General features: G+C 52.9%; 1 protein-coding gene across 1 annotated transcript; it reads right to left on the bottom strand.

Moving 5' to 3' along the window:
• Positions 1–5,035: 5,035 nt before the first annotated feature.
• Abhd11 (abhydrolase domain containing 11) lies at positions 5,036–7,462 on the bottom strand. The gene is made up of 6 exons (XM_004630570.2): positions 7,261–7,462; positions 6,978–7,113; positions 6,078–6,251; positions 5,782–5,952; positions 5,484–5,665; positions 5,036–5,328 (listed from the first exon to the last, which is right to left on the bottom strand). The coding sequence occupies exons 1-6, from the start codon at positions 7,386–7,388 to the stop codon at positions 5,196–5,198; spliced, it is 924 nt and encodes a 307-aa protein (XP_004630627.1). The 5' UTR covers positions 7,389–7,462; the 3' UTR covers positions 5,036–5,195.
• Positions 7,463–16,657: the final 9,195 nt, after the last annotated feature.

Raw genomic sequence — 16,657 nt, 5'->3', positions numbered from 1 at the left:
CCAGAGTGCTGAGATTACAGGCATATGCACTATTGTCATAAAAGTATAAGGTCTATGCTAGGTGACCCATATTAGAATCAGGACACCCGCATCATTAATCTCTAGTGTTTGTGAGTGACAAACATTTGCCCACTTGTATGATCAAGGTGCCTATAAAGGGGCCCTGGGAGAAACGCAGGGCATTGGGTGCCCTTGGAGGCCCATTAGCCCGATGCTGAGCACTGCCGCCACCTGCTGGTCGAGGCGGGTTTTGCTGCCGCCTCCACCTTGCACCTGTGTGCTGCGGCTGGGATGAAGTCACCACCTGTGAACCAGAAACGTCTTCCTGTGTAGTACAGATTGAGCTTGAACCCACTATATAGCCCACCAGCTGGCACACAGGCTGGGGTTGGAAGGACTACGCATGTGTGTGATTCTTTCTCTCTCTCTCTCTCTGAGACAGGGTCTCCCTATGTATACAGATTGAGCTTGAACCCACTATGTAATCCAGGATGGGGCCACCACACCAGGTCTTGGTTACTTTCCTTGCTGCTGAGAAAAAATACCCGACACCTAAGGTGAAAAGGGGAAAGGTTTATTTAACTCAGTTTGTAGAGCTGGGGAGATGGCTCAGTGGAGTAAGTGCTTCCCTGACAAGCGCAAGGGCCTGAGTTCAATCCCTGCTTCCACCAAAAAAACCCCAAAACTCAACTCAGTTTGTAGAGGATCAGTTTATAATTGGCTGGCTGCAAGGCAGGGTGGCAACCCAGAGGAGACAGTTCATGGCACCCACCAGGAGGCCAAAGCAACAAGGGGCTTCTAGAGCATTCTTCTGCCCACTCTTATAATCCCAGCACTCGGGAAGCTGAGCCAGGAGAATTGCTGCATCTTTGAGGCCAGCCTGAACTACAAGGTGAAACCGTCTCAAAAAAAAAAAAAAAAAATTAAAACAGTAGCACTCACACCCCTAACCTTCATGTCCTTCTGCCTGGCACTGCACCATAGAATCAAGCCCAGCTTTACACTCTAGGTCCAACCACCTCTGACCGCAAGAGGCGTGTGTGTGTGTGTGTGTGTGTGTGTGTGTGTATCATCCAGACACAGGCCACAACAGCCAGCATGCCTACTGTTTTGTCTACAAGTCCAGCAGCCAGGGGCCCAGCTCCCCAATTAGTCTGACACTGTCACCTCCCAGCCCCACCGGAGGCCTGGCACACTGGCCCCTGGGAAGGAGGCAGTGAGTGGGAGTGGGGTAAGGGGTCCTACCTGGTGTGACATCTGAGATGGCACTCTGGGATGAAATTCACTAAATGCTGAATATAAACTTGTCTTTTTCCTACTAAGACGGAAAGAAATTCTGTCTAATACTCTAATTCCAACTTGCAGGTGAGATGAGAAATTGACTCACTAAATGAGCAAAGTATTGAAATTTTAAATATTTAAAACCACATTATTCTAAAGGAGAATTTTATGTGGAAACACTACTTTTCCACTCATGGTTTTTAAGGTTTATTCCAACTTTTCACTTCTATTTCTGCTTTCCAGTACCATGTCACAGCCGTGTCTTTAGCCGGGCATGGTGGTACAGCCTTCTAATCCCAGGACTTGGGAGGCTGAGGCAGAAAGACTGCCATTATTTTAACACCACCCTGAGCAACACAGCTCAAGGCCAGCCTGCAGCGCATAGGGAGACCCTGTCTCAAAATAACAACAAAAATCATGTCTTCTCTAACCCCTACCTCAGGTTCCCTATCACTTTTCTTGAACTTTCACCTATACACCAAGCAACTCTCTTCTCTATAGTTCAGATTGGCTTTGAGCTCTGGGCAATCCTCCTGCCTCAGCCTCCCAAAAGCTAGGATAAGAGGTATGCACCATCAGGCCCAGCATGGAAGTGTTTTTGAACCTCTGAACTGACAGCGTTATTTCAAGCCTTAAGCATGATTACCATGGTTGCTTTTCATCTGGGTGGATGAGTACGTGGTGCCCTCCACCCCGGGATGCCATGGAATTGTGTAGAACGCTCTCCTGTTCTTCCACATTCCCTTTTCCTGCTCAATTTCTCCCCACAGCGCCTCCTACCATCTGATACACTTGCTTCCCAGTGCTGGATCAAGTTACAGCCCCAGCCACTGCCCAGCTGTATTTCAAGACAGGAGTTTGTTAAGTGTTGTCCACGCTAGCCTTGAACTTCTGACCCTCTGCCTCAGTCTCCTGAGAATCTGGGACCAACAGATGTCACACTGGGCTTTTTTGTTTTTTTTTCTAGATTCTTTTTATTATTTTGAGGCAGGATCTCACTCTGTATCCCTGACTAAGCTGCTCTTGAACCAAGAGATCCAGACCAACACCCCCAGTCAGGATTCCAGTTGGCACTGGGTGGAGGATGAGCAGCACCCATTCCGGGCCATCCCGGTCCAAGTGCGTCACACAGTCCAGTCACCCAGCTCAGTTAGCAAACTCACAACTGCTATGGTCCTGAAGTGAGAAACAAAGGCTAGGAAACCTCTGAGGCAGAGGGAGACTACAGACTGTGGAAACAGGACACAAATTTGGTATCATTACGGATTTTGTTTTTGAGCTGGGTGTGGTGCTACATGCACTTAGAAGGCTGAAGCAGGAGGATCACTGTAAGTTCGAGACCAGCCTGGGCTACAAAATGAGCTCAAGGCCAGCCTGTATTGCAGAGAGACCCTGTCTCAAAGACAAAAATAATTTTGTTTTTACCCCCAAAAGCTGGGGCGATGGCTCAGTAGTAAAAGCACTTGCCTGGCATGTGCAAGGATCTGAGTTCAATCCCCAGTTCTGCCAAGAAAAAAAAAAAAAAAAAGCTTTTTTTTTGGACCTCAAAGAACAATTTCAAATACTTTCAAAATTAAGAGCTACAGCCAGGCATGACAGCCTCTTGCACTTGGAGGCTGAGGCAGGAAGATCTTTGTGAGTTAGAGACCCAGGCTACAAATTAAACTCAAGGTCAACCTGAACTGCATAGCAAGACCTGGTCTCTAAAAAGACAAAAGAAAAAGGGCAGGTGGAGGAGGAACTAAATGCCTAGCAAACTCAAGCCTTCCTTCTTGCCAACTCCTGAGCCAAGAGGGGAACCCCTCAGACTGAGAAGCTGAGGGACCTGTGAGATCTACGACCAAATATTCTCTTGTATCTGCTTCCTACTCAGTAGCTACAGAGGCCCAGAGATCAGGGCCTGTTTGAGCCAGGGCACCAGTAGCTTCTCAATTAAATGCATCTCACAGGAAGGGTGCATTTGGGGTACAGCTCGTCTCCCTCTTCACCTCAGATCCAACCAAAGAAACAATCAAGACTCACACTGGCAGGAAACCTAGCTGAGGAAGACCCAGGGTCAACCAGGAGCAGTCACAGCAGGAGCTTACTGGAGGGAGCACTTAACTGTTGGGGTCGGGGGCATAATCGCAGCACTTTAGAAGGCTAAAGCAGGAGGATAACAGGGTTGTCCCCCCCCCCAACAATTTACAGAGCATTCCCCCTAAAGGGAGACAGGGAAGGTGCTCTGGTAGAGCACCCCTGGGTTTGATCCCCAGAAGATACACACATACATACACTACTGCCAAGGATTTCCTTTTATGTACTTTTGTCACTGGTGTACTAGGATCTGAGACCCTAGGGTTGCAGCACACACTCTCAGAATGAAGGCTGGACTTGTCAGAGGCATTAGGCAGCTGCCTTTAACTCCAGCTACTCAGGAGGCTGAGGCAGGATTCCAAATTTAAGGTCTATCTGCATAACGTATCCAGGCTCTTAACTCAAAATAAAAGGGGACTGGGCATGTAACTGTGCAAAGGCCCTAGTAGTGGAAAATAAAATGCAAACTTTCCCCTGCTTCCAGCTGAGGCCAGATTAGAGTCGTGCGTAGGAAGAAGGTTTGAAGGTGCCACACCTTGTCACCTGTGCTTGGAAGCCAGGCAGCAGCACCCCCTGTGGGTGAGGAGAGTTTAGGCACAAGTCTTTGGGTGCAGGAAGGAGGGGGAGCTTGCTCCTGCTCATAGGCCTGGGCGGGACTGCAGGAGCAGGGCCCTCCTTGGGGAGTGTCACACCTGGGAGGGAGGGCAAAGGGCCACATCCTCAGCTACCACACCTACCAGGCAGAGTCCTAGTGACCAGGCCAGCCTCTGCGTCCGGGCCCTTGGGGGTAAGTGTCCTGAACCCACTCACCCTGTCGTTTCCTGGGGGCTGTTGAAATCTCCCACTCTAGGGGTTCAGACACTCTAACCATGGGCTGGCTCTTAGGGTAGGCAGTGGCCAGCACCCCTGCCACCTCCTTACTATGGCCTGAGGCCCCTTGGTATCCTGTCTGGTGGACCAACCACTCACTAGACACAGGTACAGCCTGCCTCAGCCTCCTTCTTTGCATCAAAGCCAATGCCAAGGTGAAACCCCTCATTCAGGCAAGCTTCAAACTTCCATCCTGTCACCCTACAGAGCCCAGGATCCCCTGGAGCGCTGGGGGCCACGAAGCCAGAGCCCTCACTGGACCAGGTGCTCCAGGAGAGGGATGAAGCCCTTGCCAAGTGAGAGGCTGCTGTGGGAATGAGGAATGGGGGAGGTACTGGGGGAAGGGCAGGCTCACCCACAAGGGCCGGCCTGCTGGAGGGGAGGTGGGAGCCAGGCAGCCCTGGAGGAAAACCACACAGCTAGAGCCTGAGCTATCCCTGTGCCTGCAGGAAGCAAGCGGTGGAAGCCGAGCTGGACATATGCAAGGCCAGGCTACGTGCTGCAGAGGCCCAGCTGTTGGAGGTCCTAGAGGAGAAACTGAGGCTGAGACAGGAGGTGGAGGCCTGGGAGGTAGGATGGGGTGCTGACCGGGCCTGGGAGGGGTGAGGGTGTGGCCAGGCTAGCTCTGACCCTGTTCTCTCACTCCAGGAGGACATGCAGCAGCTAGTGGCGAAGCTGGTGCAGAGTCAGCTGCAGAGCGAGGCCAGGGGTGCACTGGGCGCCCGTGGGGATGCTGGTGCTACCAGGAGCCTCTGGGCCCAACATCGGGGTCAGCAGGGCCGATGGTGGTGAGAGCCCAGCTGAGAACTTCAGAGGCACTGTCTTTATTCATTAAAGCAGGAGGTCTGACTGTCTCTGCACATGGATGCCCACTCAGGGCCTGCCTGAGTCCTTCAGTGTGGTGAGATGAAACCGGATGCAGGGACAGGAAGCCCAGGGTCTCCTGGCCCCTCTTGAAGGGGCAACTTTCAAGCCAAGAAGCCTTTCACTGCAGCCATGAAGTCCTGTGGGCGGTCAGCATGGACCCAGTGACCTGCATTAGGCACGGTCTGCATCTGTGCCCGAGGGAACAGCCGCTTCATTTCAGGGTGGTGGCTGGGTCTGGTCCAGGGACAGTGTCCAGAAGGGGGCCAGTGGGTGACAGACAACGAAAGGGGAATGGGAAGAGACAGAGTCATGAGCTGGGGCACATGGCATTCCTGGGCTTCTCAGACAACCCACCTGTCCCCAGCCCTCACGTGGTCTGCCTTACTTACTGCACGAATGCAGAGTCTCCACCAAGGAGAAAGAGGGTTGGGCCAGAGTAGGATTCCTGTCGCTGCGGGAAGGCCAAGATCTTGTCCATGTGCTGGGCCAAGGCGTCTAAGTTCACTCTCCAACCAAAGCGCTCCTTGACCTCCACCAGGTTGGTAAGCAGGAACTGCCGCACAGCCACATTCTGTGGTGGCAGGTATAGCAGTCAGGGGGGCCCGAGGTGAGGCCTGGGCCACTGATCGTCTTCCCTTGAAAGGTGGGTCCTAGGCTACATCATGACAGGGAGCAGGGGCGCATCACCTGGATCATGTGGCTGAGCTGCACGTCAGCCAGTTCCCGGGCACGGGAGCGGGGCAGCTCATCTGGGATGTCCACAGCTTTCATGGCTGCCACATAGGTGGAGAAATGTGACAAGGAGGTGTGTGTCACTGGGCTGATGTCCACAGGCATCAGACGGTCCACCAACTCGGGCTGTGGGAGGGAACCAGAGCTTGGGACTGTGTGCAAGACAGGCACAAAGGGTCCGCAGTCCTAGGTTACGTGCTGGGCACCCAGGGTCTACACTGGCTATCAGGGGTGCTAGTGAAGATGCTCACCCTCTGCAGGGCCAACAACATGGCTGTCTTTCCGCCCATGCTGTGGCCGATGAAGACGCAGGATGCCAGGCCGAGCTGGGGCAGGAGGTCCTGCAGGTCCTGGCTCATGGCCTCATAGCTCACATCTGGACTGTGGGGGCTGTCACCATGGTTCCGAGCATCTACGGTCAGCACCTGGGGATTTGGGGAAAATGGGGTGGTACTGGGACCCACACTCTGGGTGCAGACAGAGCCACAAGCCTGATAGGGACTGCAATGGAAGGGACTTTAATGCCTGGGGCAGATCCTGATGAGGGAGGAGCCAGGGCCCAGACTAAAGAGGCCCCATGAAGCAGCTGGGACCACTCTGCCAGAAAGAAGCAGCCCAGGGTGTGACCACGTACGTATCTGAAGGTCTGGGCTGCTTAGGTAGCAACCCCGGAGAAAGCAAGGAGACTCCAGGGCTTTCCAGTCGGAGCACAGGTGACAGTTAAGAGGTGGTCGTCCCTTCTTTGGGAGGTGGTTGGTGGAGGGTAGCTGTGTGAAGCACACAGGAGATCTACAACGGCAACAAGATCTGGACAGGCTGCAGTGTGTGGCAGTATGAATGGGAGTCCATGCACAGTCTGGGTCCCCTCTTCTGGCCTCTGTTCTTGGAAAGACTCCCCATCTCCCGTACCTCCAGCGCTAAGGATTGGATCCAAGGGCTTTCCAGCTAAACTACATTCCTAGCCAACTTTTACTCTTTTTAAAAGTCATTAAACTGCTTGGGAAGGGCTGGGATTACAGGGTTCCGCCACCATACTGGGCTCTCTTTCCACTCTACTGCGGTCGAGTTTTAACCTTAAACTCGACCTGCTTCCCTGTAGCGAAGCCTCTTCCCAAGCCCCGCCCACCACCCCGCCCCACCCGGAAGCTCACCCTCCGGCCAGTTTGCTGGGCCAAGGCCTTGGCGATGGAGTTAAAGTTGGTTTTGCTGCCGAAGAGTCCGTGCAGGAGAACGATGGCCGGGAGGGACGCTTCTCCATCCAAAAGCTTGTAGGATAGCGGTAGCGGCCTGGAAAGAGGGGTCCAGGATTTTTTTGGGGGGGTGGAGTCAATGGGAGGCGGAGCCTGGAGAACCGCCCAGCGGAGGGCGGGGTCCAAAGGAGAAGCCGGAGGGGGGAGGGGTGCAGAGACTCTCCTCGCAGCGTCCTTGCCTGACCTCGGCTCGGTGTTCCCTTGGCCACTGCCGCTACTGCTCCGGAGCGCTTTGGGTATCCTCGAGGATCTGGGCCTGCAGAGCCTTAGCGCTCCGTCAAAGGCTTTGCAGGCGCGCGCCGAGCGGAGCATAGCTACGACCGGCGTCCAACGCGCACCTCGACGTCCAGCGCATGCTCCACCTCCCACGCTAGCGAGGAGCCCCGCCCATTTCCGTTCGTAGCCCCACCCCCTCCATTGGCGTCCCCGCCCACACGGTCCCCGCCCCAACAAGTGGCTTTACGCAATGCCGGAAAACAGTACGTCCCAATCCCCGCCCCTGCGCCGTTGCGTAATCACGCATGCCCCCCGCAGAGCCCTGCTGTCGCTGTCCCACCCTGGGCGGGGCCGCTCTGCGAAGGTTCTGGCCAAGCAGCTTTCCTCAGCCCAGCGATCTGGGAATGAGCTCAGCACGGCGTAGTTGCTGGGGTGAACTGGCTGCGGGCGGCTGCGGGGCGGGACCATGTGACCAGCCCCCGCCTGGCCCGGCTCTTTGTCCTCGCGCATGGCCCACGGCGGGTGCCATGCTTTGTGTGCCGCGGGCACGGACGACAGGCGCCAGGGGTGGCTCGCGTCGGCGCGCCAGCGAGGTGGCGCCCTGCTCTGCAGCCGGAGGCCCTGGTAGGCTCGACGGAGCACGGCCCTGACCGCGCCAGGTCCCCTCCGGAGCTCGCGAGGAGGGGCGCCCCCCACCCCCCACCCCTTTACAGATAGAGAAAGGCCAGAGACCGCAGATGAGTGGGCAGTCGGATTGATCGCTGATGGCGTAGGCGTCACCCCGGGAGGTGTCTGTACTCCAGCCCCAGTGGCCAGGGTCAGCACCCGCCTCAGCATGGAAATCGGCGAGGTTGTTTGAGGTCGCGGCAAACCCCGGCTCTTCTAATTTTCATTTTGAGACGGGGTCTCACCAAGTCGTTCATTTGTCCAACTTGGGCTCGGACTTGGAATCCTGCCTCATCTTCCCAGAGTGCTGGCATTATAGGCTCTTGCCACCCCACCACCATGCCACCACGCCTGGCTCTTGTCTCTCTGCTGTGTCTTCCTCCTAAGGTAAAATAGAAGAAATAAAGATAGGTAGAAAGAACAAGAGGAATAGGGGAATTCAAAAATCGTACTTTTGGGCCAGGGAGATGCACAAGGGCCCGAGTTCAATCCCTGGTTCCGACCAAAAAATAAATTAATTAATTAAATAAAATCTTACTTTTAAGAAAAATTGCAGCCTCAGATCACAAAGCTATTTAAGCTCTTTTCCTTCATAGGATTTTTTTTTTTTTTTTAAATCCTGAAACACTTAAAGAGTGTAAATTGGGCTCTGGGTCTGTGCTTCTGGCCTATAAATTACACTTCCTCCTTTATGCAGTACTTCCACCTTGAAGGAAACAGCAGCCTTAGTGGGTAGCAGCATTTCACAACACACGTCAATGGTTGGCATTCTGACACGGCTCTCCAGATGGCTTAGTTATGTGACAGACAGTAGCAGTACACATCCCAGATCATCCTTCTTGCCTGGAATTCATGGCACTCTTCCTGCCTCAGCCTCCTGTGTTGGGAATACAGGGCTGCGTCACCACACCCAGCTCCTAGATTGACCATTGTATTCTTTTTTTTTTTTTTTGTATTCTTTTTAATTACTTAAATTTATTGGTACATTTTAGGCATACATAATGATCACATTCATCACAGGGAATATATACCTGTACATGCTATAACTATTCTTTTTTCCCATTCCCTTCTCCCTTCAACCACTCTTCCACTCCTTATTCATAAAAAGCTTTCTTTCCATTTTTTACTTTTCTCTTTTTTTCTTCTCTCTCTCTCTCTCTCTCTCTCTCTCTCTCTCTCTCTCTCTCTCTGTCTCGTTTCTCACACCACTATTGAAACGTGTGTCTGACTTATTTCACTTAATTATGGTTTCAAAGTGCATCTGGTTCCCTAGAACTGTCTGAAATTTGTCCCTTTATGGCTCAGTAGTACTCAGTAAAACACACACACACACACACACACACACACACACATCTTTATCCATTCACTGGCTGATAGGGCATTTGGATGGTTTCCAAGATTTAGCTATAACAAACTCTGCTGCTATAAACATGGGTGTACATATATCATTGTGGTATGATACTTTTATTTCTTTTGGGAAGATACCAAAAAGGGAAATACCTGGACCCAAGGGAACCTCTAAACCTAGTTTTTTGAGGATAGACTACCCATTTTGAAGACAGTTGTAAACCCCCAAAATATACCCAGCTACAGATCACAAGGGACCTTACTCGAGGGCTTGTACTCTTTCTTTTTCTTTTTTAAGGCAAGGTCCCAGGTAGGGCAGGCTGGCTTTGAACTTGCTTACCAATTTCTTTTTTTCTCTCTTTTTTTTTTTTTTAATTTTATTTATTTGTGTGTGTGTGTATGTGTGTGTGTGTGTGGCCAGCTCAGCTCACCAGGGGGCGAGGCTGGCTGGCATGTGGTGCTGGAGGATTGAACCGTGGTCCCTGTGCTTTGCGAAGCTTGTTCTAAGTAGGTGCTTTAGACCACTGAGCCATCTCACCAGCCCCTTACCAATTTCTTTGTGTGCTTACTTTTACAATTTCTAATAAATCCCTTTATAACTCTTATGTCCTGAACATTTTTTCAGTGATGGGTAGAATCGAATGTGCAGCTTAGTTCTGCTGGTAGGGTGGGCTTAGGCAACTCCTAGGACCCTGTATTGGTGACCCTTCCAGCTATGTCATTAGTTGCAAAGTCGCATACACCTTACAGGGTCCAGTGCAACAACCACCTTCTCGGGGCTTCCCCGATTTCCTGCCTTGAAAGCACCCCAAGTGCATTGGTCAGCGCACTGCGCAGTCATATAGGACCCACTTCCCCTGTTGTCCACCTGGGGACTCTCAGAGGACCAAGGCTGTTTTGTGCAAAATGTGAGTTTACCAATGCACAGGGGAAGGTTGCTGGAGGCTGCACTGCTGTCTCCATGCACCTCCTTAGGGCAGGCCTGAAGTGCAGCCTGCTGCTGTTCCCTCCAACCTCGCCTGTGGGGACCCTGCAGGTGCTTTATTCTAATCTGCGGTCACTGGGGACTCTAAGCACCGCAGGCGGTATGATCATTTGTTGGCAACAGACTTATTAGGCGTGATGGGGACACCTGAGCCCTCCGTGTACCTGGCCTGAGGCCCAGGAGGGGGCTTCCTCCCAGGGTGTTATTCTAGTTCCAAGGGCAAAAGGAGGAGAGTTAAAGATTCAGAAGCACAGTAGGTCCAAGGTGTTTTCTAACAGCTCCTGTCCTGTGTCAGCCTAGTGTCCAGCTCAGCAGCCTGAGGCCAGCTGGTGACCTTTGACCATCTACCCAGGAGCCCAAGGCCTAGGTCTAGCTCGAGTAAACTCAAGAGTCCTGGCCCTGCAGCTGGCCTCACAAGCAGAAAAACCTGTTCGTTGTGGTTTCCGTGTGAACCTTCCTGAGCTAGCAGTGTGTGGGTCAGGGTAGGGGTCGCTACTGCAGCCCACTTTGCTGAGGAGCTGGGGAATGGTCTCCCCAGCTAGTGGGACAGGGAGGAGGCTGGCTGTTGGGTGGGGACAGTCCCCATCAGCTAAAGGGAGTGGGACAGGGAAGCCTCGAAGAGCCCTGGTCTGCTGACCTGGGTGTGGGATGCGAGTATATTGTGGCTCCCGTGTTCCCAGGAGCCCCCAGTGCCTGGGAACCACATCATCCTCATTCCACCCATGAGGGAGCTGCCCATGTGGCCCAGCTCCAAGCCACTGACCATAGTGTGGCCCAGCCTGGCTCTGTCACCTTCCAGTGTTATGCTCCCTACCCTTGTCCCCACCCTTCTGGTTGGGCAGAGGGCTCAAAGGGTGTGGTCTGCGGCAGCAGGAACTCTGTAGCCAGAGGTGGCAGTGTGGAATGGGTTAAGGCTTGGGGGGGGGGGTCCCATAACTGCACCTGACCCAGTATCGGTCACGTGGCCAGGGTTTCACCTGCCCCGCTGAGCAGGGACAATCAGCCAACTTGTTCCAAGGCCAGTCACCATGGTGACAGGAGTGTGCCTGGGGAGGTCACCGGGGCAAATTCCTGCCAGCTGGCAGGTGGGGCAGCGGTGCCAACTGTGCCGTGGCCAGTGGGGGTTCCCTGAAGACGCCTGTCGAGGGGACTGTCTTCCAGGAGCCTCTGTATGGTGGCTCATCTGCCTAGATTTTGGACCTAAGTTGATTAAACTCCAAGAATTTCCTGTGTACATTGTCTGGTTTAGTCTGAACTGAGGCAGCAGGGGTAATCCCTGTGGACGGGTTACCTGGTGACCCTTGCACAGTGACAACAGTCACCAGAGATTGGAGGCTTCTCTGGAAGTCAGGCACTTTCTAGACACAGCTGTGACCAAAACAAACCAGTCAGCCACACAACAGTGACTTGTGCTCTTCTCTCTTTCTGCTGAAACCCTGCGCCTTTCCCCTGAGCTACGTCTCTAGCTCCTTGCCATTTTATTTATTGTCTTTTCTAGATAGGGTCTCAATGTGCAGTTCAGGCTGGCCTTGAATTCACTTTGTAGGCCAGACTGGTCTCAAACTTGTGGTGATCATACTGCTGGGATTATAGGTGTGTGTCACCATGCCCAGCCCACCATTTTTTTTTTTAACACAGGATCTCACTAAGTTGCCCAGGCTGGCATCAAATCCTTGATCGTCCCCCCTCAGCCTCCCAGAGCGCTGGGATGACAGGTGCCTACCCCTTGCTATGCTGAGTGTGTTTTATCGAGAGAAGGTTAGGGAGGTCCCTGGGGACCAGCACAGGTGGGGACTTCACACGCAGCTGAGCTCAGGTGGCCAGAACATCTCAGGCATTCTCTGCCACCTCTCTGCCATTTCTGCACCCCACCTGCCACCTCTTGGGCCTGCAGATTCATCCCTGGTTTCAACCCTGGCACCGATGCCTACAGAGGGATTGCTAACATTAATACTTGTCAACTTTATGGTCCGCCACCAGACCCAGGTGCAGGTCCTTGTGTCCCCAGAAATGTGCTCATCACACCTGTAGAGACTTACAGTGGATAGGATGGGGGCACTTCCTTTTGGAGTGAATGGGGACAGTAGAAGGATATCTTTTCAGCCCTTTTTATTTTTATTTTTATTTTGAGGCAGGGCCTTGCTAAATTGCCCAGGCTGGGCTTGTACTTGCCACCCTCCTGCCTCAGCCTCCCACAGAGCTGGGATCACAGGTGTGTAGCATCATGCCTACCCACTGCATTCCTTGAAAACTGGAAACCTGTGAGAAAGGCCAATCTGCAAGATCCTAGCTATCTGCCTGCATTTACCACCTACTATGTGTTAGGCATTAGGGCTGCAAGAGTGAGCCCAGCTCTACTCAGCCTGACAGAGCTTAATGGATGTACAATTGCACACAAATAAACATGCAGAACCAAGGAGCTCACCCTGGCTCCGGGATTCAGGAAGCTTTGTAGAAGAGGCACATGATAAAGAGTTGAGGGCAGAGGAGGAACTGACCTGGCGAAAGGGCCAACAGAGAAAGTTCCAGAAGCAGAAGCTGGTCTTCCGGAAACTGAGCCCTGGGGTGTTCTACCACTGAACTACATCCTCAGCACCCCTTCCCTTTATTTTATTTTATTTTTTACTTTTTTTTTTTTTGGAACTGGGGATTGAACTCAGGTCCTTGTGCTTGCCAAGGAAGCGCTTATTCCACTGAGCCATCTCTCCAGCCCCCCCTTCCCTTTATTTTATTTTATTTTTTGCAGAACTAGGGATTGAACTCAGGCCCTTGCACTTACCAGGGAAGCGCTTATTCTACTGAACTATCTCCCCAGCCCCTTTATTTTTTATTTTGAGATAGGGTCTTGGCTAGGCTGGCCTCAAACTTGCACTCTTCCTGCCTCAGCCTCCTGAGTAGCTGGGTTTACAAGCAAAATAGCACCCAACTTCAGAGTTTTTCTTTTTTATAGTGTTTTAATCATATTTTTATAGATAGAATCTAGACCTGACCTGAGCCATATCCTAGTCTGTTTCTCTTTTCTTTTCTTTCTTTTTTTTAGACAGGATCTTGCTATGTAGTTCAGGCTGGCCTTGAGCTCACTTTGTAGCCCAGGCTGGTTTCAAACTGACAATTCTCCTGCCTCAGTCTCCTGAGTGCTGGGATTACAGGCGTGTGCCACTATGTCTGACCACCTCTTCCTCCTCCTTCCCCTTCCCCTCGCTCTCCCCTTCCTCCTCCTCCTCCTTCTTCTTCTGTCTTTTTTCTTCTCTTTACTTTTCTTTCCAGAACTAATGATCAAACCTACAGTTGCTAAATCCCTAAATTGCCCAGGCTGAGCTGGAACTTCCTTTTCTTTAATGTATTTATTTTTGAGGTAATGTCTATGTCATTCAAGCTGGGCTTCAATTTTCTATGGAAGCCAGGTAAATTGAAGCTGGCCTTCCGCCTCAGCCTCCCGAGCGTCGGGATCGCGCGCCTGGCTCCAGGGCTCGAGCTTCTGATTCTCCTGCGCAGCCTCCCCGCGCGGGCAGTAGAGGTGCGCGTCGTGCGGCGGAACAGTTCGAGCGCAGGACCACCTAGATCCTCTGAGCCCCTCGCTCTTCCGCTCGCCTCCCCAGTCCCTTCGCTAGCACTCCGAGTGGCTCTTGCTGCCCTGCCCCCGCGCCCGGCTCAGTCCCGTCTCCTCCGGATCCCTCGGGTTCTGTCTCCTGCTCGCTCTCCCGCCCGGGGCTGCCCTGCGCCGGCGCTGGCCTGCCGGGTCTGCTCCGGCCCGCGCCAGTCTTGGCTCTGCGTCTTCCGTTCCTTTCTTTCCCGCTTCCTCTGATCCTCCCCAGCCCGGGTTGCAGCTCATCACCGCGGGTTGCACGGGTTGCACGCTGTGCCCACAACAGCAGAAAAGCTGGTTTGGGGGCTTCCGAAACAGAAGCCCTTCAGGGAGGGAGCAGAAGCCCCAGTAGGGCCGGGCAGCTCCGCCCCTGTGTCTGGCCCAGCGGGGTCACCAGCAGGTGGGAGCCGGCACAGCGTCCCTGTGTTCCAGGACCGGAGCAAATCCAGAGCTGGCCTCCAAGGAGCCGCGGACAGCCGCGCTGCCAGCCCCCACCCGGGCCCTCCTCACCGGATCTGGACCCTCTGCAGGTCTGGTCTAAGGACTACGGGGGTCTTCGACTGACTTTATTTTGCAAATCGATGACACTTTGTCATTCGCCAAATATCGACAGCACGCACTGGGTCCAAGTATGACACCTAGAGCCAGGGAGATAAAAGGGCCACCCTGCTCCTGGGGAACACAACAAGCAAGACAACAAAAAACCCTGTTTTTCTACTTCCCAATGAGCCAGACAAAGCTGGAACAAATAAACAAATGAATATGTAAACACACGTTGTACTGAGTTCAGTGAGCCAGTTCTGCAGTCCCAGGGCCTGTGAGATGGGAAGTGAGGGGACAGGACAGGCTTGGGTATGGGGACCCCTACAGGATAAGGAGACAGTCATGGGAAGAGTGTGTCTAAAGGCCCTGGGGTACATGAGACTGTGCAGTGGAAGAGACCGAGGGCCCTGATAGACTGGAATCAGGATCTGGGGTGTACTAAGCGAGGCCTGGCTGGGTCTTCCTGTTTGTCTTGACAGAAATGACAGCCTGCCAGGAAGGGTCAAGCTGGAGGGACATAACTCGGGATTTATTTACTTTTGGATTCCGGGCCTGAGCTCAAGCTCTCACACCCACATTCTACCCCTGAAATACACCCTGGTGTGATTTACCTTTGCTTGTTTGTACTGTGAACCCAGGGCCTCCACAGCCCTTTGACAGTTTGTTTATTTATTTATTTATTTATTTATTTTTTGTGGTACCCGGGATTGAACTCAGGACCCTATGCTTGAAGGCAAGCGCTTATTGTACTGAGCTATCTCCCCAGCCCTGACAGTTTTATTTTGAGGCAGGGCCTCACCAAATCACGAAGTTGCTTGGACAAGGCTCTAACTTGCAATCTTCCTGCCTCAGCCTCCCAGAGCTGGGTCCTTGACCTCCTGAGCCCAGCCCACTGAGCTGTCCCATTTCTCCATCCTCCTCAGGAGGGGTCTCCATGCTGCATCTCACTCCATGGCCTCGCCTGCCTCCCTGCCCACACTGTCTGGCAGGGTCACCAGGGGCCTGGAGATCGCTCATGGTGACTCCCGGCTCCTCACCACTGCAAGCTGCCGGATATTGGGAGGGGGTGTCACGGCCTCTTTCTCCACCCCAGGGTCCTTGTCTCCTGCTTCTTCTCTTCCCCCAGCCGCTCTTCCCTTTGATCACCTGGCCCTTGGGCGCTGTGTGCTCATGGGCAGTTAATTCCGCCTCTGAGGCTCCAGGCACTCATCTGTACAGGGGGACCATAAAAGGTAGCACACGCTCTCCTGGAGCCTTGGGAATGAAATGGGTCACCAGGCGCGCAGCAGGAGAAAGACTGCTGGCACGGGGTCAGGGCCTCAATAAATGCTCACCATTGGCCTAGCTCAAGGACATCCTAGACTTATCATGCCCGAGTGGGACTCGTTTTTTTTTTTTTTTTTTTTTTTTCTGCAGCTGGTGCCCTAGAGATAAAAGGAAAACAACGTCAGACTTCCCCATCGCAGCAGATGGAACAACAACCCACTCGCAGTTTCATTGCCAGCACCCAGGAGGCTAAAGCAGGAGGATCCCACGTCTGAGGGGGAAAAAAAATCTGGCTGAGCGGGTATTACAGAATTAGCTAGAGTCTAGCTAAGTTCTCAAGATGCTAGACAGAGCCTGAACTTGGGATCTTCCTGTCTCAGCCTCCCTGAGTGCTGGGATTGCAGGTGTGGGTCCACACACCAGGCCAAGTGTGAGCCATTTCTTAACGTGAAAGCAGACAGCCCCACAGACCTCCCTGCTGTCTCACCGGCTGAATTGTCACAGGCCCACTCCTGCTGTAGGACTAGACCCCCAGCAACCTATAGCCCCAGCACTTGGTGCATTTCCGGCCCATGTCACCTAGAAGTGGAATCACAGGATCTCAGGATGTTTCTGTATTTTGTTTTTTGTTTTTTAAGATAAGGTCTTGCTCTGTAGCCCAGGCTGGTCCTGAATTCACTATGTAGCTCAGGCTGGCTTCAAACTCCAGGCAATGCCCCTGCCTCAGCCTCCTGAGGGGTGGGATGACAGGTGAGCACCACCACGCCAGTATTTCTATTTTTAAAGGCATAATTCATCTCTCTAGTCAGAAACACTATGCCTACCTGGATGTGGTGGCCCCACACCTGTTTTCCTAACATTTTGGAGGTGGAGGCAGGAGGATCACTGTGAGTTTGAGACCAACCTGGGCTACATAGTGAGTTCAAGGCAGGCTGAATTGCATAGTGAGACCCTGTCTTTTTTTTTTTTTTT

Source organism: Octodon degus, unplaced genomic scaffold, assembly GCF_000260255.1.
Source record: "Octodon degus isolate 3935 unplaced genomic scaffold, OctDeg1.0 scaffold00035, whole genome shotgun sequence".
In the NCBI taxonomy this organism is placed as follows: Eukaryota; Metazoa; Chordata; class Mammalia; order Rodentia; family Octodontidae; genus Octodon; species Octodon degus.
The sequence above is the reverse complement of the archived record's forward strand: the minus strand, read 5'-3'. Positions and strand labels throughout refer to the sequence as shown.

Bases quoted from the DNA above. Each gene is read 5' to 3' on its own strand.
- Abhd11 (XM_004630570.2), bottom strand. From the start codon at position 7,388: ATGCTCCGCTCGGCGCGCGCCTGCAAAGCCTTTGACGGAGCGCTAAGG. The intron at 7,114-7,260 runs GTCAGGCAAGGA...CCCTCTTTCCAG, and splicing joins CAAGGGAACACCGAGCCGAG to GCCGCTACCGCTATCCTACA. The intron at 6,252-6,977 runs GTGAGCTTCCGG...CCAAATCCCCAG, and splicing joins CCCAGCAAACTGGCCGGAGG to GTGCTGACCGTAGATGCTCG.